At 38.6% G+C, this 22,586-nt stretch overlaps 1 protein-coding gene across 1 annotated transcript in view; it reads left to right on the plus strand.

The window, feature by feature from the left end:
- The first annotated feature begins 12,044 nt into the window (after positions 1–12,044).
- The window catches only part of PDE7B (phosphodiesterase 7B), a 170,427-nt gene continuing 159,885 nt past the window's right edge, over positions 12,045–22,586 (plus strand). The window contains exon 1 of the mRNA XM_058801586.1: positions 12,045–12,130. Within this exon, the coding sequence (XP_058657569.1) occupies positions 12,110–12,130 (21 nt within the window). The 5' untranslated portion in view covers positions 12,045–12,109. The remainder of the gene's footprint in view (positions 12,131–22,586) is intronic.

The raw sequence follows: 22,586 nt of genomic DNA on the forward strand, positions 1-22,586 counted from the left end.
GAAGCCTTGCCTTTGGTTCTTCAGAGCCCTTCAGAAGCTGTTTGTATTTCAGATAGGGGAGGATCTCTACTGTCAGGTCTATACAGACACCAGAGAGACCTGACTGCCCACATTTTTCTCACGATACTTTTCTTTTTCTCTTATAATTCCTTTCTACCCAAACTAATTTCCTATGGAGCTCTCGATCTGAAGGTAGAAATGCAGAGTGGTGCAGAGAGGCACGATCAGCAGGCTCCATTTGTTCTACAATGCATGGGCAAAGCATCCAAAGAGAGAACTAAACCATGTTATGATTTGGTATATCCAGCAGGAGCAGGGGACAAGCCACATGGTGGGATTGTCCTGTAATCATGCTGTGGACAAATTCAAGTCCCAGGCAGAACCTGACCGAAGCCAGATTTTGCTTTCTCTGCTTACTGCTTGCTCTCATTTCTTCTCTCCTTTGTGCATTTACTACAAAAAAAATTTAACCTCCTGCAACAGCAACCATACAAGAGTCTGTTTGTACATAGTAGAACTAAAAAGTTCAAGTACAATACATGAGCACAAGTTCTTATACAGGGATGGTAGCAAACCTTGGATGAGCCTTTTTGCTCCCATAACTCTTTAGTGGGGTAGGAGATGAATGACATGCAAAAGCCTCTCAGTATCCAAGGTTGTTTCCCAGACACATGCTCATTATTTATAGTGCTGTATCAAAGTTTATCCAGGCAAGTCTCTTGGGCTTTTCATGTTTGGGCAGAAGATGCCTTCTCAGGAGATTTCTAGTGCTTCCACACCCAGTCACAGTGGAAAATCTTTCTCATAACTTTACAGTACCAACAAATAATAAACAAAATCTGTCTGATTTTGCTTCATGCTGTGAGTAAATGTAAGTCCCTGACTCCAAATTCCCATTTTTTTACATCAACCAACTCTTCATATGTCTTCTCTCAGTGTTTCATCCAGTACCATTTCTATTCCTTAATACTACTTCAGATAACAATTGTAATTGCTTGTTGCCTCTATCCATCTTTATATGGCAATTACAAATGTGTCTAAGCCAGACAACAGTGAAAACAGGAGATTCAGAGAAAGATATATTCATACAAGCACAACAGCATCTTGTGTTAAAGAATTGTTCCTTCATTCAATTTCCAATGTTTTTAAAGAAAGTTCTATTTTTAAAAACTTCTCTTTAAACCTTTACTAACTTTGCAAGAAATTATTCTGCTGTCCTCTGATCATGAAATCCCAGGGATGGGATGGTGTAGCAGACTGAAAGAAAGCCACAAAATTCACAAAAGTCTCCTTGAGAAAGGAGATTTTCAGAAAACAATGCTTCCACAGGGTGAATAACCAATGTAAAAAGGAGTAGGTACTTCCACCGACACTTAAAATATTGACCTTTCTTTGAAATACGATACAGATCATTTGAGCTGTATAATGGTAAATAATGACTTTGTGTAGAAGAGTCAGAAATACTTGGTTGTATGTGTTTGTGTGTCTGTGAGAATACTGCTGCAGTCCAATGAGGATTTTGTGTGTAGGCAAGTCTAAATTGGGATTTCAGAAATGAAAATCATTGTTCATGTTAAGAGATCAATAGACTGATCAGAGCGATGTGTTTCACAGCCCTGATCAGACAACTGGTGCCTCAGTTTGTGAGAGTGGTCTGCAGGGCTGCTGCTGTTCTAACAAGGCTTTGGCTGTCAAATCTCTCCTATCCTCAATGTGTAGCTGAGTTAATCTCTGAACATCACTGAGCCCATCTTCCTCAGTGTCAGTGCAGGCCCATGTTTGCTTTTGTCCTTAACCTGGTCATGTTTAGTCTGTTTACGTATCTCATGGGTGTAATGGGTGTGACATTTTGCCTTTAGGATTAAAAGCTAAGCACATTGGAAAGATTTAGGGCCAGGTAAAAATATGTTTTCCTTCTCACAAGCCTTGTTGTTAATAATATTTTCTCTCTTTTCTGCTTATTTTTGTTCTTTAGTAGTTTCCATTTGTCATGTTCGCCCTTATTAGAGATTGGTTTGTCTCATGGTACTTAGTGAGCTTAGTTATCACAGAAAAATATCTTAAAAGGCAATTGAACTTCAGAGTGAGTGGCTGGGCTTCTTTGAGCATTACAGATACAATTCCTAGTATTTTGATTCTGTGTTATCTCCTTACTACACAATAACCTGGAGTTTCAGGTATGAACTAAACTGTAGAAGCATGTGATATGTAGCCATACCTGAAAATTGCATAGAAAATAAATTAATTTTGTTAGTCTTTACCTAGTTATTATTTTAATATTTATTGAGTTTTGCAAGATGGATTAAATATCCTAGTTTGGCTTGACTTTGATTCCTAATAGTTACTGCTGGGTAATAATTACAAAAACTTATTTCCATGCATTTAGCAAAATTTGTGACTCTGAAAGTGACATTCAGACAGAAGGCCCATGGAAGACAGCTACACTTTATGTACCTTGGCATTGCAAGTATCTGGGAATGGTTTTGCATATTTTAAGAGTGCAAAGCAGGGACAGCAAGTGCCTGGTTTACAGGCTAAATCTAGAGAGCTTACAGGGAAAGTGCCTTGCTCATAAAACAAAAGCGGGTGTGCAGGAGGAGGGTGGGTCAGCCACAGTAGCAAGGAGCATTACTTTGAAGTCCTTTTTGATGCCATTAAAAAGTAATCTTAAATTTCTCTAAAGGAGAAACCTGGACTCCAAAATCTATGGGACCTTGGTAGCTATGTCCTATCTTTAAATGTAGTCAAGTGGCTGAATGCCAGAACAACTTTGCAATTAGTGCTGTGTAAATACGGACTTCTGATGCACGTAAACAAATATTCATATTGTCAGATCTGTGTGTTACTGTTGTAATTTTTATTCTCCCCATCTGGAACCACATTTTTGTTCTCAAAAGTTTTTACTGAATGCATTATGAGTCCTCAAATATGTATATTTGTAATTTCTTACATTTAATGTCACTGCGCATTACTCTTCAAGTGCCCTACAAGAATTACCAACTGAAAAATTTCTAGATTTAAAAAAAATTGGAAAAGATGGATCCTAAGATTGATAGCATTTCATAGAAATTGAGCCATCTTTTCAAACCATCATTTTCGTTTGTTTGCAAGTCTGGAGTATATGTATAAATAGGATAGCATAAAACAAAATTTAAATCTAAGATTTAGGTAAAATAATCTGTGCCTTCAAAGGCACAAATTGAAACAAGTAACCTAGGTTGACACATTTTCAGGAACCTAGGTTCTTATACACTCTGAGTTTTAAACCAACACAACAGATATATGGGTGGAGTAGGCCAAGTCAGATTGCCAGAGGAGATGCCTCTCACAGAAGTCACTGTCCTCACACGAAAAACTGAATTGTGCATGAAGCAGCTCCAGAAAGCACATCAGTGCGTAGGAGGCTTCCTCCAAGTGATTCACAGGCTGAGGAATGTAGGGAGTATTAACTTCCATCACCCAGGTTCATCTACTGCCTAGAAACCCAGCGGAAAGCCACAGTCTTGGTTAAGGCCTGTGAAGATGTGGATTGGAGATTTTTGGAAGTAGAGAACTGAAAAATGAGGAAGGAAGCAGCTGACAGGAAAATCAGTGGTTTGTCATCTGTCAATGTTTCTGCCAAGACAAGTTGTCTCAAAATGTTACTGTATTTTGTAATTTACAAAATTACAGATGTTTGGCACAACAGCAAAGCAACCTGTATTTGTCCTTAATGAGTCTGCCTTCATAACAGGATCTGGGCATTTACATGCTTTGTGTCTTACTTAACTATTTAGCCCATCCACCCAGATTCTGAATGTACATGAAAATGTGAAGATTAGCATCTTGAAGTATCACCACACTGTTAACACTGAATATATTCTTCCTAAGTATATAATTATAAAGTATAGCAGGTGTAATCCATTGAAGTAAATGGTGAAGTCCTATTGACTTCAAAGATTTTATCCATTATTTATCTTCAATACATTTCCACTATTTTCCTGACTTACCTACCATATCTAGTGTTCCCATCTTTAGCATTTGAATGAATTCATGTTAGTTTTAACTTCCTCTTTTAAAAAGTTTCTAATTACTCATTTAAAGGCTCAAACTGCATGGAAAACCACTGCAAATCTTCACTGTTCTTTGAAAGCAACAGATCTATTGCTGCATAAATGTAACTGATTGTACGCTGCTACACATGCTTTAACTTTGTAGACTGTTTGACATGTATGTGAAGTTAATTAGGGTGGGGTTTTTTGTATGAGATGCTAAGAGAATCAAGTTTTGACACTAAAAATGTCCTTCTTCTGAGACAGTTACATTTTGGCTTGAATTTCAGACAACATGGCGCTGAGGCTATTTGAATAAGAGATTAAAAAAGATGCGAAAAATTAGGACTCAAACCTTGCAGTCTGGAGGAGATCCCTATTGAGGTCTGCTGAGAATTTGCCTCTCATTTATAAGAGAATTTTTCCCTTTTGCTTGGCTTGGGATATTTTTTCTCTCCCTTCTGATTATACTGGTTTTATCCCTAACTTTATCATTGACCAACATCATGTAATGAAATAAAACTATGAAATGCTTCAGGGACTTCTGGTTACTGCTCAGTCTGTGCAGGTACCATGCTGGGGAGGGCACCAGCCAGGGGGCTGTACACTTACTCTTCTTTCCCCCTTTCTCATAAGGACATCATAAACCAGAACAGTAATTTGGGCTCAGTTCTGTCTATCAAAGACAGCATGAACTAAGTACAAGTTTGTGGACTACATAGAATGTTTGAAGATGGCTCATTTAATGCCTGTAGACTGTATGGGAATCTCAAAACACAGGGGTATTGCACACTGTGGAATAGGAGGTGAGGGGGAAAAAATAAGTGGATACTTATAAAACTGGCCAAAGCATCATTCATGTGCAAGTACTATTTGCTGGGCAAAATAAAATTATTTTCACTTGCAAAATAAAATTATTTTCAATATGCTTTTCATCCTCAAGGCCTGTGCCTGCTGGATTACACTATCATGTTTCAATGCAATAGTATAAGAAAGCTACTCATGATTAGCTTCATGTGAAAGCTAAAATTGTCTTTGATAGACTAATCAATCCTTTTTAAAAGATGTTGGCCTCAACTTCATTTCAATTAATGACTATGTCACAGAAAACACAATGGAAAAAAAAGAAAAAGATCTTAAAATTCTGAAAAATTAGTAAAATTCCTAAGTAGTAAAATTAATTGAAAGTTGTAAAAATAGATCTCCTGCACCTAAATTTTATAGGTGTCAGAAAAAAAAAATCCCAGAAAAAGCAAGAATGAAGCTCTTTATTGTTCATATATGTTGAACTGAAAACCTAGGAATTGTGTGTTATATTCCTCAGTATTTTTTAAGAAAGCATCTACCTGTTTGTTTATCTGTCTAAAATAGTGATGTAGTACAAACTCTTAAATATTAAAATGAGGTTTTGAATTGGAAAATACCTCATGATTATTTTTCTTCTTTTTTCTTATTTATTGATCATAGAATTTAAGATATTCAATTGAACCAAAAAGGATTTTTTTTCTTGCAATACTTTCTTCTTTTTAGTCACAGTTGTTGATATATTAGCCTTTCTGACACTGTCTGTAACCCTTTGATGCAGAATTGCATCTGGTTTGTTTTTCTATTGTTTTAACTACCTCTGTGGCATGTAAAAACATTATTTCTGGTTTATTTCTTCTTTTTCAACTGTTTTAAACACCAAGAGCCACATAAAAATAATCCACTGACTGAAAAGGAGATAAACAAAAAAATTACTTGCACAGATTACAGCTGGATGAACTTGGAGAATTATCAGTAACAGTGGTATTAAGAAGATAAAGTTTTGGATTTGCTAATCTTGCTGCTCTTTAAGAGTTCAATTTTTTTCTGAACATGTTTGTTTTTAGGGGGAAGTTTTGCCACCCACCTATGAGTGATATAGTAAAGACAAAAGTATTCAGCATTAGACAAAATAAAAGTTTGTTCTCTTTCAGGTAAGGAAAAATACTTGAAATTTTCACCTTTCTGTTCTCTGTTTTCCTGGGTTTGAAATCAAACATCAAATATTATTGTATCGGGTCTGAGAAAACAAAATGGTTTTGCATATGGTCTGATCACTAAAACAAATATGAGCCATTGACAGCAATGTTTTCTCACCTTTCTTTTTCAGTGCCTGGGAACTGATGCCAGCTCCTTTGCCCATGTGATGAGGTCCTTTGTGCCTGTATAAAACACCTGTGGGAGCTGTGGGAGCTGCACCTTTGCTGGGATGGCTTTGGCTGACTTTGGGACTTTGCTCTGTGGCCAGGAGATCTCACTGTGAGGGCAGAATGTGCTGTGGTCCTCTGAAACTGAAACCCTCTGGAAGTCATTTAAATGCTGCAAAACAGAAACCAGACTATGACTGGACCCAAAATAAGTTCATAACATTAATGTATTCAGGTTTTTTTTGTTAATTCAAGGGTCACATCTGCTGAAAACAGAGGTCCACACAATATTCTAGATCAGTGCCTCAAGGTAATGGAGATTTGAAATTCTCTTCCTGATGTGTTCATCAGCCTACATAATGCTTGTTGAGCTCATCCAGTACTATTTACATGAAGTATCTAGTCCATAGATGAGAAATTACTTGTATTCTCATTCAATTTAAAAAAAAATCCATTTTACTGGGGATATTTCCCATTACCTAAATCTATGAATAAGTGTATAGAAGTAAAAAGGAAAAGTAAAAAGAAAGCTACAAGGAAAAGAATGACATAAAACCAGGCTTTTTTCAACTCAGCAGTTCATGGGTAGAAGATTGGCATTCTGATAGGACATAGGGGACAGTTAGAGGGAATTTTTTTCCAGAAAAAGAAAAATATTAATTTCTAGCTCATATTGGAAAAGATATCTAACAAGAGGTAAGTGGCATCAAGGCTGGAAATCCAGACAAAATATTTCATGCATAAGTTTGAGAGAGCTGGAGAACATTCCCTTTTGGAGACACCTTTCCTGGAAGCAGTGTAATCTTCTTATGACAGCACTTGGAAGTCCAAACCATGTACCAACACAGCAGATTTTAGGTCAAATAAGTGAGGACTAAAGTCATGTCAGCAATCTGTGTCCTCCTGTGGGGACCAGCTCACTCTGAACACCATGAACTTACCAACCTCCATTCTTGTCTGAGCCACATGGCCCCGGGTCATTCCAAACAGCCCTGAACCTCAGCTGGGATCAGCCACCAGCAGCTTCTGATAGCTCACACAGGCTCTCTGAAAACACACCAAAAACGTCACACAGATCCCAGGAGAATGCGCCAAGGAGGCTTCCAGCCATTCACTGCAACTATAACAAGATTAATCTGAGGGCATTGATTTGTAAATAAACAGGCACAGAACATTCACATCTAGTCACTACAAGCAATTTCACATAATTCAGCCTGGAGAAATTTGCCTTTAGAAGCTTTCCAACAGCAATTACAGTGTAAGATATGAACTCACCTCCAACTGTAGTGTGTGTCTATATTTATGGGGTGGGATAAGCATAAACTTCCTTAAAACTATACTTTGACTAGAGTTGTTGACCCTTTCCTTCCTTTGTTTTCATAAATGCAGGCCACTGTCACTCTGCTCTGGTCCACCTTTATTGTGCCCTGACAAAGAAAGCTGCAGCAGCCATGACAAAGAGCTACTTTGATCGCAGAGTTTTCAGCATTCTCAGATTTACATGTCTATGCCCTAAGGAATACTAGAAATACTTTGGGGAATCACTGTAACACCTACAACCTTGCAATTTTGAGCAATTTTGTGGGGAATGGAGAAAAGTGGAAAGGAAGAGTCCAGCATGAAGTCATTCCTCTGTGGTAGCAGCTTGAATGTGATGCCTCATTTTCCACTCCTTGTTCCCAGCTCCCATTCAGATGTCATTGAGAGCAATATGAAGAGCAATATTTGGTCCAGTTCTGCAGTCTGTCCTGAAGATGGTCAGAGTACAAATAAAGCCGTGGGAAGAAAGTGGAAGGTACCTTAGGAAGGAGACACCTTTTTGCCTCTCCACGTACAGTGCCTGCCATTCTATCATGTGCAAACAAATTTTACTGGCACTGAGATGAATTTTACTGAGATGATTTTTTTTTTTTTTTTTAAGTTTCAGGGATTATATCTGGTTTATAAGGAGTGTGCTTTGGGTGAGGCCAATTAAGCAACCTCTCTAATATCCAACTTCCTTTCCAAAGACCACAATGGAAGATTGCAGATTTGTGAAGAGGAATGCCATTCCATGGTAAGAGAGAACATTTCTGGGTGTCCCACCTACACTGAAAAAGGAGAATAGCTAAAAAAAAAAAAAATTAAAGCACCTCCAGTGCTTTAAAAAAAAATTAAAAATTAAAGCACCTCCAGGACTGTAAAAAGCAGTCAAATTATTTAATCAAGGAAAATTTCTCAAAAAGACAGGTTCATAAATTTGAGGGGTCTCCAAATATATAGTTGCTTATTCCAGAGAGAAGGCATCACAGTGTATAAGGCAAGCTCTGCTCCTTTTTCAAGAGCTGCATGGTTAAACTCTCCCATTTTGGCCAAGTTCTATGCTTTGGACAATCCTGCTAATTGCTAACAAAAAGAGTTATCTGCTTTATCTGCCTGGATTTGCAGCAGATCCCCCAACAATGCCTATATACCTGTCCTTTGGACTATTGATCAAACTTTCAATGCATGTTTCCTGCGGCACTCTGAACATCTCAGTGCGACATGAGGCATAATCTCTTTCACCTTTTCTCCTCTTTTGTTTTCTCCTCTTGCTTCTGAACAAGCTGTGCTCTTTGGCATTAGTATTCCTGTCATGTACTCACACAACTCTACCCTACCACGTTTCTGTTACGTCAATTAAGTTGTAATTTTGATCTTGGTTTAAGTGTTCTGGCTCTATTGTATTTATTTAGATACAGTTTATATCAGTCTAGGCTGAACATCAGTTATTTTGTTTTCTTTTTTCTTCCTTCAGTGACTTTTTTTAAAGAGTCACAGTTTTCTTTTTTCAGCTTATTTGTTAGGCCAGTGTGGGTCACATTTATCTGGACATGCATGTCAGCAGCCTGACAGGATATTTTAGCTTACATCAAATCACATTAGCAAATCTATGCTGAAGTTTTTTCTTTGCTAGGTGGAGCCCATTTTTTTCTCATCAGTCCTTCCCACCCATCATGGAAATGCACGGCTGTGCAAAGGTAACCAAGATATCCCTTCTCATTCCCACCCTTACTTGCATCTCCTCATGCAGGCATTAAGATTCTTTGTCCAAGCAGAAACTGCAATCAGAAGTGCTTCCAGACCTCTCTGTCTTTTCACCAAAGAAACCTCCATATCACAAAACCCACAGTGACCACTCACTGTTATAGGGCCACTAGGCTGCAGGAGGCTGATGTAACCTCTAATTTATTTAGGAGAGATACAAGACCTAAAACTTTGTGCAAAACTGGAATGTACCTGGACCTTAATTAACGAAATGCAACGTAATGTTGCTAATTAGATTGATCCTAAAATGCAAAACCAAGAAAATAATCAAACTGAAATAGACATTTGAAAATTTCCTACTCTTACATCTATAATCCACAGTTGGATCATCTGTATCAAAACTGTTCATGAATAATAGTTGGCTAACCATACTCATAAAAATAGCCAGTAACAAGACACTGTAGACTGTTACAGCCCATCTTTTTCAGTATTTTACTCTCCTACCTTTAGTTTTTCTGAAGTCAATCAACTTTCCTCTGTTGCAGTTTATTTGTTCTAACCACAATCCATACAGAGAAAAACTAATCCTTCCTTCTTTGCAAATTGTCTGGATCTATTCAAGTTAAATAAACAGAGCCAGAATGCATCTTGAAACAGTGGACCTTGATTACCTGCTATGTCATGATTCTAGAACAAACCTTCATGCATTTTGGACACTGCCCTGATTGCTTTCCAAACACAGTCTGAGACTTATCATCAGCTTAGATTAAGCTGTGTTGCCATAAAGGTGAAGAAGTTTAAAGGCCGCATAATGTCTCCAGGAGCAAAAATAAACTCCATCTAGTATTGTTTATTTTCTTGCAGAGAAATATACCCTTTGCATACTTGAGCATAGTTATCAACTCTGCTGTCTTTGGACTAAACAATGTCAATATCAGTCTTTCTTCACAGACTCCAGATCAGTCCCACTGAAATCCATTCAATTTTCAGCTGACATTCCCAGGACTGGTTCCTGAAGTGCAATTCCCAAAATACAGTATTCAGTTGCCTACTCACCAACACTGAGTGAAGATGAAACGATGATTTTCTGTGCACTACAAATAATGTTTCTGTTTGTGCATTTCAAATTGCTTCATACAGTTCTCTAAGTACAGTCAGTGAACTTAACATTAAGTTCTAATTAATTTTGTAAATCTGTAACTTATTGAATACTTTAAAATATGTTATTCTAGCATTTAAATCCCCATAACACTTAGCATTTGTTTGTGAAGACTATTGCATTAGCAGTGTTAGCACAGACACATTTTTGGTAAGCAAAAATCATTAAATATTTTGGCCACTCTGGAGCTGCATTTTGGTAGAATCAATTGGTGGTCATGGGGAAGTTCCTATGACTTGAACATGTTCTGTGAAGCACAAAGAAATTTCTTTCTCAAGAGCTTTCCATCTACTCATTTTTAAAACCACTTCTCTGTGTTTTAAAATTAAATGCAAGGCTGTTAAGACTTTTTAGAAATCAACTGTGCCTCATAGACTGAGATCTTTGAAAGGATTCCCTAGAAGAACAAATTGATAAAATTGGAATGATGCAAATAACAAAACACTTACTGTTGTCAACTGACTTCCTATCAATTATCTTGTGCTGTTCTGGCCTTTTTTGCCCATGCTAATTGACCTTGATGAATGTTTTTTGTTTCTTGAAGCTTCAGCAGCGTGGTTTCTCCACTGCCAATGGTGTGGTTATAGTAAAAGCCAAGGTCTACCTTCCTCTTGCCTTTTGATGTGGACTTTGGTAGTAAATAAAATGCTGTCTGGCGGCCCACAGCAGAGCTCAGAGGCGAGCACAGCTGGGCTGCTGGTGGAAGGAGCAGTTGTTTGCCCGGATCAGCCCTGCAGGGCGACTGCATCCGTGACTCGGATGGGGCAAGGAAAGCAGTTTGCTAATCTGCAGCGTAGCTCCTGCTGACTGATAAAAGGATGTGTACAGTAGTCTCAGTCTTATCTCGTTAGCCAGGTTTACACTGGTGTGACACTGCTGAACTTAGACAAGCAGTTCCTGATTTACTGTAGGGCGAGGGCAGAATCAGGTCTGATTTTGCACCACGACCCATAGAGATTACCCAGCTCGCCCTGGAAAACATCTTGTGTATATTTAAGAATACTTCAATATAAGTTAGCATATTTATAGCCCTTCCCCATGTCGTGAGGATATTTTGGATCTTTCTAGTACCTCTGGATATAAAATCTTTCTGAGCTGAACCCAGGACAGATAAATCATGACTCCGGCTTCTTTCCCCTAGGGTAGCCTGCCTCAATCACTGCCACATTCCTCCCATAGTAGTCCTTTAAAATTAATAGCACATGCAGAGGAAAAACTAAACCCTTTGACGTCACTCCCGAAACGAGGAAACACAAACAGCAGAGGCTTCTCGGCGGCGCTGGCAGCAGCGGGGCGGGGATTGGGGCGCGCTCTGCGCTCTGCGCTCCGCGCCCGGCGCTGGCAGCGCCTCCCGGCCGGGCTGACACGCGCGGCCAGACTGCCGCAGCCCCAGCCCTGCCCTGGCACTCCGTGCGCCCTCCGCCCCAGCCGCCTGGCCTCTTAAGGTGGTTTCACTGCCTGGGTTGGGGGACTTGGGGAGGTCTTCTTTTTCTTTCTTTTCCTTTTTTTTCCCCCCTCTTAAAAAAAAATCCTTTTTTTTTTTTTCATTTTTTTCCTTTTTTCTTTTTCTTTTCTTTTTTTTTTTTTTTTTCTTTTTTTAGTTCCTATTATTTTAGTTACTTATTTCTATTCCCAATCCTGGATGCAGTTGCTGGATTGTGCAGTACAAGTCTTCATGAACAAGCTGCACCGCTCAGAGACTTCACGGCATTCAGAGGTCACAGAGCTGCCACTATGGTTAAATGTCTTGTTTAATGGTTGAGGTACGTACGGCAAATCTAAAAGAAGCAGCATGGTTGTTTTTTTGAAGGGGAACTAAAATTGTGAGGGGGAGAGGGAGATAATAGTATTATTTAGTGGAAAAGATTTTTGCTGGTGATTGTTACTACAGCAACCGTTTTTTGAATTTTGTCCCTTTTTCTCTTTATTCAAACTAGATGAAAATTTTGACTTATGTTGATTTAACCATTTGATGGTTACAGAAGATTGCAAAAAGAATCTCTTGTAGAAGTCCTTTCTGACCCTGCTGGGGAAAGTGTGGCTGATTTCTTTCTGTATGTTTTCCTATTGCTCTGTGGCAGGAGAGGAGACTTGGGACTTGTCTGGCTTAGATGAAGGAAGAAGAAAACAGAAACTTGTTCCTATCCTGAGGGGGCTGTGAGTTTTTTCTGAGAGTTAGAGCAGAGGGAGGAAGAGTTGGAAATAAACAGGTCAAGCAGAAAAAAATATCAGCTTCGTTTTTTAGGAGTACATGTACTGCTTTTTCATTTTTTTTTTTTTAATACATGCTTAGATTACTTTACTTGGTTTGGGTTCAAAAGTTCAAAATTAAGAAGCAACCTGAGCTTTGACTAAGAAACAGATCCCCACTGGGAAGGGAGAGAGCTGCTTGTCTTATATTAACACCAGTTTTCATACAGCTTTTGCTACCTAAGCAGAGAAAAGCGGGAATTTGCTCAGGAGTTGAAATGATGTAACCTGGCATCTGTTTGATAGCATATAGCTTCAATTCATGTTTGAGCCAGTGATCTGCCTTGAATGAGTATTGCAGCATCACAGTGGGCAGTGTGTGCTGCAGTAAATGAAAGCAACTGCTGCCATCAAACATTGTTTTCAAGAGTGTGATTCTAAATTACAAGAGGAAGAGCCACTTGTCAGAGCTTGTGTGTGTGTCTGTGTGTCTGTGTCTGTGTGTCTGTGTGCATACAAGCAGTCTTGAAAATAACTCCAGCCAAGACAGGAGATTTCTGTTGTTAATTGGATTAATATACAGGTATGTTCAATATCCAGCAATTTTCATATTTTTCTGATTTGTGGAAAGAGACTTTTCATAGCTCTGTTTGAAATGTTGATGTAGATATAAATCCTTGGCAATTTGAAAATATTTCAGTTTAACTTTAAAAATTATACCTAAAAAACCAATTCCTTTAACAAGGAACAGAGCATGAGCACACCTTTCTCCTGCAGTGTACCCCATAGGGTTAAAAACATTAACTACACTAGGCTGAAGCATGCTCGCTTAAGGACTGCAAAAATATTAGCTCTGAAATGCAGAGGATGTGTTATGTGCTGTGAATGGACAATTGCTATTCTGCAGTGCCTAGTGGGAAAACAAGGACTTTGTGTATTGCAAATGCATAACTGCAGCTCCTCCATTTCCTTTGCTGTATCTTCACTGATGACTGCAGAAACAAAGAGGTTTGTCACAGATAAGCTCTGTAATGCCCCATCTCTTTGAAGATGCAGGAAGATCTTTTCTCATATCCAAAAACCTGAAGTCAAGCTTAGCTGGGTGAACTGTTATTCTGTAACCTCTGTGTCATTCTCTCTTCCTCAGCTCTCCCCAAATTCTTACTATGTGAACTGCCAGCTGTTTTCAAAAACTAAAGTAATACTTCTCTAGGCTCGAGTTCAGAAAGGCTAACAGAGTGCTGGTTAGGTGATTGATTTGTAAATTTCACTGAGTGTGTCTCAGCCTATAGAGACTATAACCTGTTCTGTAGGGAAAAACCCTGTCACCATGAATATATTCAAGTTTCCAAAGGACAATCTGTAAGATATTTGTTTATAATAATTTCTGAGTATTAAATTATGCACTTATTTTGATAAACAGTTTTTAGGGAAGCTTTGGTTTAAGTTCTGTATCTACATGTTAGCAGCTACTAGTGGTGGTACCAATAGAAAATCTGGTAAGTGGACTTCAGCTGAGGCAATGAGTTTTGCTGGTTTTGTAAGAAAAGTTTATTTGCAGTGTTTCCTCTGAACAATCTCAATTCAGCATCTAGAGAAAATAAAATTTAAGGCTGGCCTCTCTGCAGTGGACAAAACACTTACTGACATTTGCACTCACATTGTCTCCAAAAAATTGTGTATTGCAGAAGTTTCATGGGCTATGAATGGCTGCTTCTTCTGAGTTAATTGCCATAGGGTGGACAGGAGTTTTCACCAGTGGAGTTCCAGTGATTCCATCAGAGCAAGGCACAGTCTGCTGAGCCTAATCCAATATACTACAGATCACTTTTTAAAATTGTAAAATGTTTAATTGTGTAAAATAGTATATAAATATATCATTATAACAGCTGCTCCTGTTCATGTCCTTTTCTCCCTGTTTATGTCCTTTTCCCTTCTGAAAATGAGGAAATGAGCCCTCTGCTTGCTCTTACCAGACTTCTAGGTAAGTCATGGTAGCAGACTGATTTTCCAGGGTCTTCATTGCAAGTATGATGTATGTTTGAGACATTTGATCATATGTGATTCCTTTCCACTCATCACTTGGTTCTTCTACCAATAGCTAAAGCATATTTTAATGAGAAATGATCTGAAAATTGGTGTTCTATGACACATATATGGTTTTCTTGGAATTTTGCAATCTCAGGCAAAAAATTGCTCTTGTACTGGTAGTTTCATTATAGGGGCTGCATGAAGCAAAAATGCCAGCTATTAACCAAGCCATTAGTGTCAACAGAGTAAAACCTGACACATCTCTATTTAATCATAAAAAATATTTGAGACTTAATTTCTCCTCATATTGAGGTAGATACATGCTCTTGATGAGATTGGTTCTGGTTTCTGGGCTAACAGAAAACAAGTCATGTGGTGCAGCCAGGAAGATATCCCATGTAAATAGGAATTCTTAGCTACTCAGTGTTGTTCATCATCACATTGTTACTCCATTTTCATGCTTGAAATTATTACAGCATTCCATGTGTTTGTCACAGGGTGAAAGTGAAAGGGACAGCTGCGGTCCTGCTAGCTGCCAGAACAAAATTAAGTCTTTTGTAATCAAATGATGGTTCAGTATTCCTCCTCTCAGATCCATATTGGGTAGAAGATGTCAGAAGTGTGAAATTCATCGTTCTTGTTCTTCAGCCAGCAAGCTGGCTTACTCTTGCAGGGACATCAGTTCTTACACTTCCAGTGAAACACTTGTCTTTACCTCTAGTGTGGAATTTGCACTTTTCAGTCACAAGCTTCAGGGTGTGGAATTGATATTCTTTGGAGTTTATACCCTGACAACAGTGGGACACAGATAAAGCCTAAGTGTACAAAAGTAGTTCAGGAGTTCTGATGTTTTTCCTTTACCTGGCTACCACCAGGTGCATCAATTTTGGCACCTAAGGATGAATAATTCTGAGAAGATGGGTCAAAGTGCCAGGTACCACATATGCAATCATATAAGGATTGATAGAAACATTTTGTGCTTCACAGTAAATGAGTGGAAACCAAATAACATGCCTTCTGACAGTAGTGGTGGTTTTTCAGATCTGAAGTATTAGCTTTGTGCAAATACTAGAGATTTAGAATGCATTTTTTGTACTTAAGACGATTTGTTTAAATAGTTCATAGAATTTGAAAACACAAAGACAACTTCTGTGAAGATTTTTCTGCAAAAAGAATTCTTCTATATCATCCTAGAAACTGTGGAGAACTGTTAAATTTAATTTTTACTATTATTCTTACTACAGTGCCATCCCAAAAAAATTGCATTAGAAAACAGTATTTGAAGCTCTGAACCCTGTAATTTCTGTTATCCTGTAATAGACTGTGGGATTCAGAAGATGTATTGCAAGGGTTCACAGTGCTCAGGTCTGGGGTAATGTTGGCTGTTTTAAAGCCTCCAGTTTTAAAGTATAAAATTAACAAATCAGAGGCAGATCATATAGAACAGTGTATTTCCAGAGGCCAGGCTTCAGTGACAAAACTGTGAGTGAAAAGTCTGTGGCAGAGACTTTAAGCATTTCCTCTGCACACATTGAGTGGTGTGATATCATCAGTCCTTTGATGCAGTAATTTTGATATACATTTGGCCCTTGTTCTGTTCTTTGAAAAGTGGAAAGTCCAGGGCTATTGTTTAAGTGTGTAAACGGTGTCAAATGAGAGAAACTAAACTAATGAAAGGATGCTATGGAGTTGTATTTTTTTATTCTGTTCTTTCTCCCAGTAGGAGCTGTGAGTGAGGATGGATAAGAATTCAGTTCAGCTACTTATTTAAGTCACATAGTCTTGTGGTGGCATATGATATTCTTCTGCCAGCTTGCTGTCCAGCCAAATAAGACACCCAGGTTGCCTGGATGGATAAACATAGCTGATGATCTCTTCCTCTTAACAGGGGGACATGAAGAGTTAGGATTCTTCCAGTCGCACAGAGACAAATTTGCTACATTTTAGCTAAAGAAGAATTGCCCTCAGACACAAGCAGCAAGATTTACTGCCCTTTGAGTAAGGTATTTTTTAAAAAGTAGAAACAAATATTTTGAAGGAAACAGTTGCAGAGGCATTTTTTTTCTGTGGCTGGTAGGTTTGCATTAGTTACCCACAAAAATTTCTGGTATGAGAAAACTCACCAACTAATATCTCACTACGGTGTGTGTTAATGCTGGCAGTGTAAGTTTTTGAAAAGAAAAGCAGAGAATCTCCTGTCAAATTAAGTTTAACTAATTGTTGCGGTGGCATAAAAACACATTTGTGGGTCAGCTGCTGTCAGGACCTGTATACAATTTTCTGCATGGTTGTTCATGGCAGGGTTTATGATACTAACTCCTCTGTATGTAGGAAAGGTGTTTTGGGAAGGATGGTCATTACCTTTCAAAGAATAAAGCAGGAGGGAGGCACGTTTTGACTGAATATGCAGCAACTTGGGAATGTCTTCGAGAAATATACAACTGTATAAATGAAATTAAGAAACATCAACTTAACTAGAAAACTCCCAGAGGGTGGTATTGATCTACTGTGTGATCAGTTCTGCTCCTGTTGGCAGCAGCCCTTTATTACTTCTGCAAGAAAGGAAACGTATGCTCAGGTTCTTATTCCTTCTCTTTCCCCCTGCACAACTTAACACACTGCCTAGAGGGCATGTAAAGACTGGCTAGGTTCTGGGGCTTGTTTTAATATGAGGAGTCAGAGTTACTATCAAATGTGCAAGGATTAATCCCTTGGTAAAAGAGGTGTGGATCCCCAGGTGGTTGCTTTGCAAACAAACACGTATTGACATGAAACGCTTCAGTACTTTCTCAAAAATTCAGCTGTCATCCACAGGGTGCAGCTATTTTCCCCTTTCTGTACAGTGATCCAGGTGTAGAGTAACAACAGGCACCTCTGCTTGCACAGCCCCAGAGGACAGAATCTGCTTCGTATTTCTGTAGAGGAACACGTGTGCAGCTGCACACTGAAGGACACTAAAGATGGCCAACACCTGATGTTTGGTTTTGCCTTTTCCTTAACTTACCATTTGGCTTTGAACCTCTGAGAAGGTTAGACAGAACGAGGGCTTGGTGCATACCAGGCTGCTGGGATGCGGGAGAAGACCTCACATGGACACCCAGAGAGATGAAAACAGATGCATGACACCTTCATGGAGAAAGAACACTTCTGGCTTTGTGTGAACTGAAAACCATGTTGGAAACAGAGTATTTTCTAGAGCTCTTTCTGTTTCAAATGTTGAAATGTGACTTGGCTCTGTCTGACTTATGCAGAGTCATTTTTGTTTTACACGCTGCCACAACATCTGAGTATCTATTAATAACAATGTTGAATTAGCATCAGAATGGCCATCATAAATGTAGTTAGGCAGTGTATCTCCATTTAATCAATATGGTCCTTAGAAGACCATAGGAAAGCCAGAAAAACAATAATTAGTCCTTATTAATAAAGAAGAATATGCACAGATTTGTGAAGGAAAAAGAGGAACTTTCCATGTTTAGGGCTTGGAAGGACAGCGAGTTGCTTTCTGCTTCAGCAGATCTGAGAATACTTATTAAAAAACACTTGAAAATGCTCTTACAATACTAAATAAAATTCTCTCATTAAAAAAAATAATTTTCTTGAGCAAACTGTATCAGCTAGAAAGACACAATTGGAATGTATTTCTTCAACAAGCAAATTCCTCCAGTGCACAGTTGGTTTGTTTTACTAGGACTGCTTTGAAAAGCAGAACAACCAAAAGATAAAAACAAGACTCTAATTGGAGTGCTGTGAGTGCATGTAAAATGTCATGATTCCACCAAGATTATTAGGACTCCATCCATTTGTACCTGTTAAAGATCAGACACACTGAGCTTTCAGGACTAAAATGCATTCCTTCTCTTCAATGGTTAGATCAAATTTTAGGCTCATTTACCTTGCATCATACCTGTTTCATACCAGTTTTCCACAACTTCCTCAGCAGTGTGGTACCACAGGGCTGCCTTTCTGGTTCCACAGAAGCTGTGGTGCATTCTTTTCCTCCCATGACACTCTAACCTCCCTTTCTTTCCCTTTCTCACAGAAAATAAATGTTTACCAGATTTTATTTGAAATCAGATCCCTACATTTAATTTTTAGCTCATGTTCTAGCATCTGCAAAACTTTATATATTTGTAATACAGAAGGGGCTGATGTTGCTTGTTTTCAGAACAGACCATGATCTGTTTTAAGAACACAGCTATGTAAGTAATAGTTTTAAAAGCTGAGGAATAACAGGAAAACAGTAATTTTGTTTAGGAACCAACATGCACTGTGCTGTATCACAAGAAAATTTTCATGCAGTAGGATTGGAACATGCTGTCTCCTTGAACCATGAAACTATAACTATAGCAATCCTATCCACTACCAAAGTATAACCTCTGTAATAGTATGGTAACAAACACCAGTGCAACATGAGAACATTGAATGACGTTCATCCTATATATCATCATCAAAGCTGATAGAAATGGCCAAGCTTTCTAAAAAGCTAAAATTCACTTTAGTCTCTAAATGAAATGGCTGGATCGGAAAAATTGCTGTGTGTTAGAGGTTGCCTGGGAAATGTTTTCTCTTTCTACTTCAGACAGACAGAAGTAGCCAGTAGCCTGTTGGTGCTTTCAAGAAGGTGTGGAAGAAAAGATTCCAGTTCCTTCTCTGCTTCTGTCAGTCTTTCCTGAGGTGCATTACCACTGCAGTGTCCCCTGAGGGTTGAGCTGGGTCTTCATGGGGCCTCATAGAGGCAACCCACATTCCACTGCCCCAGCTTTAGCCCCAGTGTGGAACTTGAGCTTCTACACTGCTGAAGGGGCACATTAATTAAGGTGGTTTGAGGCAGACATTTACCTGCAGCTCCAGGAGTTCTGTCCTGAACCCAAGAAGCTTTTCTGATGGGTGTTTTCTTCCAATGAGCACCTCCTTCTGAACAACTTTAGTACCAATGAACAGTTGTTTTTAAAAAGAAAGCTCAGATGTATTTTACAGAGGAGGAAAAGCCATCTCACCACTACTGCAGCATGTCCATCTTGCTTGTGAGGACTGAGGGCTACAGGGGCATTGTTTGGTTTGGGTGCCTGCTTGTGGGCGGAGGTCAGTGATGGATGGTTGGACTACATGATTAACAAGGTCTCTTCTAACTTTACAGATGATTCTGTGAAGTTCTGGTGACCATCCAAGTGATCATTTTGAAGTATCTGCTTAGTTTTTATTTTATAGCACCTGAATTGATAGCTCAGAGATCCCTGAAACCTTTAATTTCCAAATGTTTCAGCAATCCTCTTCTCACTCTCCTACCAACAGACTTAGTTCTACTTCTGCTTCTTATATTCAAAGTAAGTGGGGGAAAAATCATCAACCCATATTTTATTTATAGGATCCCTATAATGCTGAATAGATTATTTTTGCATGAAGATCTGTATGTAGAGTGCAATTTTCTTTAAACTGTGAAACACATTTGCTTTAAAAAGAGATTTTCATATCCACTACAGGTATATTATTATTATTCTCATCCCTCCCCAAATTCACCCCTTCAGGGCTTCTCTACCAGAGCAAAGGAGTGTGGAATTCAGCTTGGGTTTTTATTTTTCACTTAAACACCATAGCAAACATTGTTTCATTGTTTCAAATCCCATAATATGACAAAGGGAGAATTATAATGCTTTAATGTGCCAGCTGATCAGAAAGCATCTTTGGGGACAACGTCACAGTTATCTGGACCACCTAATACTCCCCTACAGCTTGGTCTCACTACCTTAGAATTGTTAAATTGGTATTCATGGTTTTAGAGCACCACTTGGATAATAATTTGTAAAAATTTTAATCATGTTTACTACTAATGTGAACCAGCTGGAACTGACTTCTGCTATTTCTAAGTATTAGTGAAAACTATTTCACATTTCACAGAAAAATAAAGCTAAAATAATTCAATTTCAATTTGTACTTGGCATTGAACCTTTTTATGATAGCTGATGAAAATTAGTTTGCCAACAAGCAAACCAATTTCTAAAATGTCTGAAAAGGTCCTGATGTTTATGATGTAGAAAATAATTAGCAGAGAAGTCTCAGTGCTTTCTTGTCACACTTTAATTGTCATCTGGTGACAATACTTCAAGAGTTGAACTTCTTCAGCTCTGACTTTACGAGAATTTCAGAAGCCTCTGAACTAATTCATCAATTTCTAGAAACATTTTCTAAAATACTATATTAAAGGGCATTTCTCCTTTGTGAATCTGCAACCCTTATTTCCTCCTGAGAACACTTGTCTTTAAATGATATTTTCACCACCCTGATTTATAGGTTCTGGCATGGGAAATAATACTCTTACTCCTAGTAGCAGACAGAAAATTAGTCACAATCTGATGTTAACAACTCTTTCATTACCTAAACTGTTTTACACTTTATTAAGTTCCACACAAGCAAATCTATTGCCTTTGAACCAGGGAGTTCTTGTCCACATTGCAAGTAGAGAAGACATTCATTAATTTATAAAGTAACAATAGGAAGTCAGTCTCTGTAGCAAACAGGGATCCAAACTGTGATACAACTGAGTTCTGCAGAGAAGTGCCACTTGAGTGCAGCAGAGACAAAAAAATTGGTTTAGCTAATTTACATTAAAACCTCAAATATGAATAACACTTCTTCCTGGGACATGAGATTCGACATATTTTACCCTGATATTTGACACATTTCATATTTTTTTTTGTGCTGGCAACAAATAAAATGCAACCTAGAGAATGATAGGATGTTTCTGAGATATAGGATTCTGCAGATTTCAGTGACAAGCAGAACAGAAAAGCTTTTATGGAGAGTCAGCCCACCACCAGATGTTTCTACTAAGTCACCAGGGGTGCTATAATTTTGGTCCCTTAAATTGTCCTCACTGCTTTTCAGAATCAGGTACTTGCTGAGCACACAGGTTGTTTACTAATTAATGTCCCTCTGCGTCTTTCCCGTGAACCTCAGGCAGTTCCTGCAGTTCCTTGCAGCTGGAAGAGGAGCTCATGGAATCATAGAATGGGTCAGGTTGGGAGGGACCCCAGTGGGTTGTCTGGTCCAGCCTCCTGGCTCAAGCAGGGAGCTCTCATCCTAGAGTGCATGGCACAGGATTGCATCCAGACAGTTCTTGAATATCTCTGGTGTGGGAGACTCCACAATCTCTCTGGGCAATCTGCTCTGGTGTGCATTGGAAAGTCAGTTATGTAAAGGAAATGGCCTTAGTTTTAGCCCAGGCATATATGAAATTGTGTCAGCCTAAATTGTGATATTAAAAATTATAAGGCATTTTTCATGTTTCATGCATGCAATGGCATCCACTCTTCTCAGAGTCTAGTATAAAAAGCTGTGTTAATGAAAACCCTCATATAGACAGAGGATGTTTCTGAACACACTGATGAATAAGGCAAAAATTGGGTTTTTTAAGAGAGCCTTTACCATTATTAGTTTTACAAAGAGAAGCATAGAAAGAGTTTTAGCTTGACTTGGTCACCCCAACACTTTGACTTTAATTAAGAGTCTTTTAAGGGCCAGATTCAGAACTTTCAAGCTTACCCTCTTTGAAATGTTTTGGGAGCTCATTTTGAAAATTGCAACCCTCCTGTCCATATTTTATATTACATTCACAGCAACTGCTTACTACTTCCTGAAAATTATCTTACTACATTTAGGGATAAAGAATCTTTTATCTAACTGATTTTTAAAAATTGAAATATCAAAGGAAAAAGAATCTTTTTTCCTCTGATTGTGAACCATTGCAAGTGCACTGTCCTTCTGATCTGTGAGCAGAGTTACAGGCGGTCAATGCACTGTGCTGCAGGCAGGCTTCAGAAGAAGGTATGGCCTCATCTATCAGAAGATGTCAGAAGCATTTCTGATTGTGGCTGATAAGAGAGTGAAAGGGAGAAAGGCAATCAGATATGGTCTCAGAGACTCTGTATCCCAAACAGGAACATGATATCATGTTCAGACTCATACCAAATGAAATGCTAGCCTAGGAAAAATTGCATT

The sequence above is a fragment of the Ammospiza caudacuta genome, chromosome 3 (assembly GCF_027887145.1).
Source record: "Ammospiza caudacuta isolate bAmmCau1 chromosome 3, bAmmCau1.pri, whole genome shotgun sequence".
Taxonomy (NCBI): domain Eukaryota; kingdom Metazoa; phylum Chordata; class Aves; order Passeriformes; family Passerellidae; genus Ammospiza; species Ammospiza caudacuta.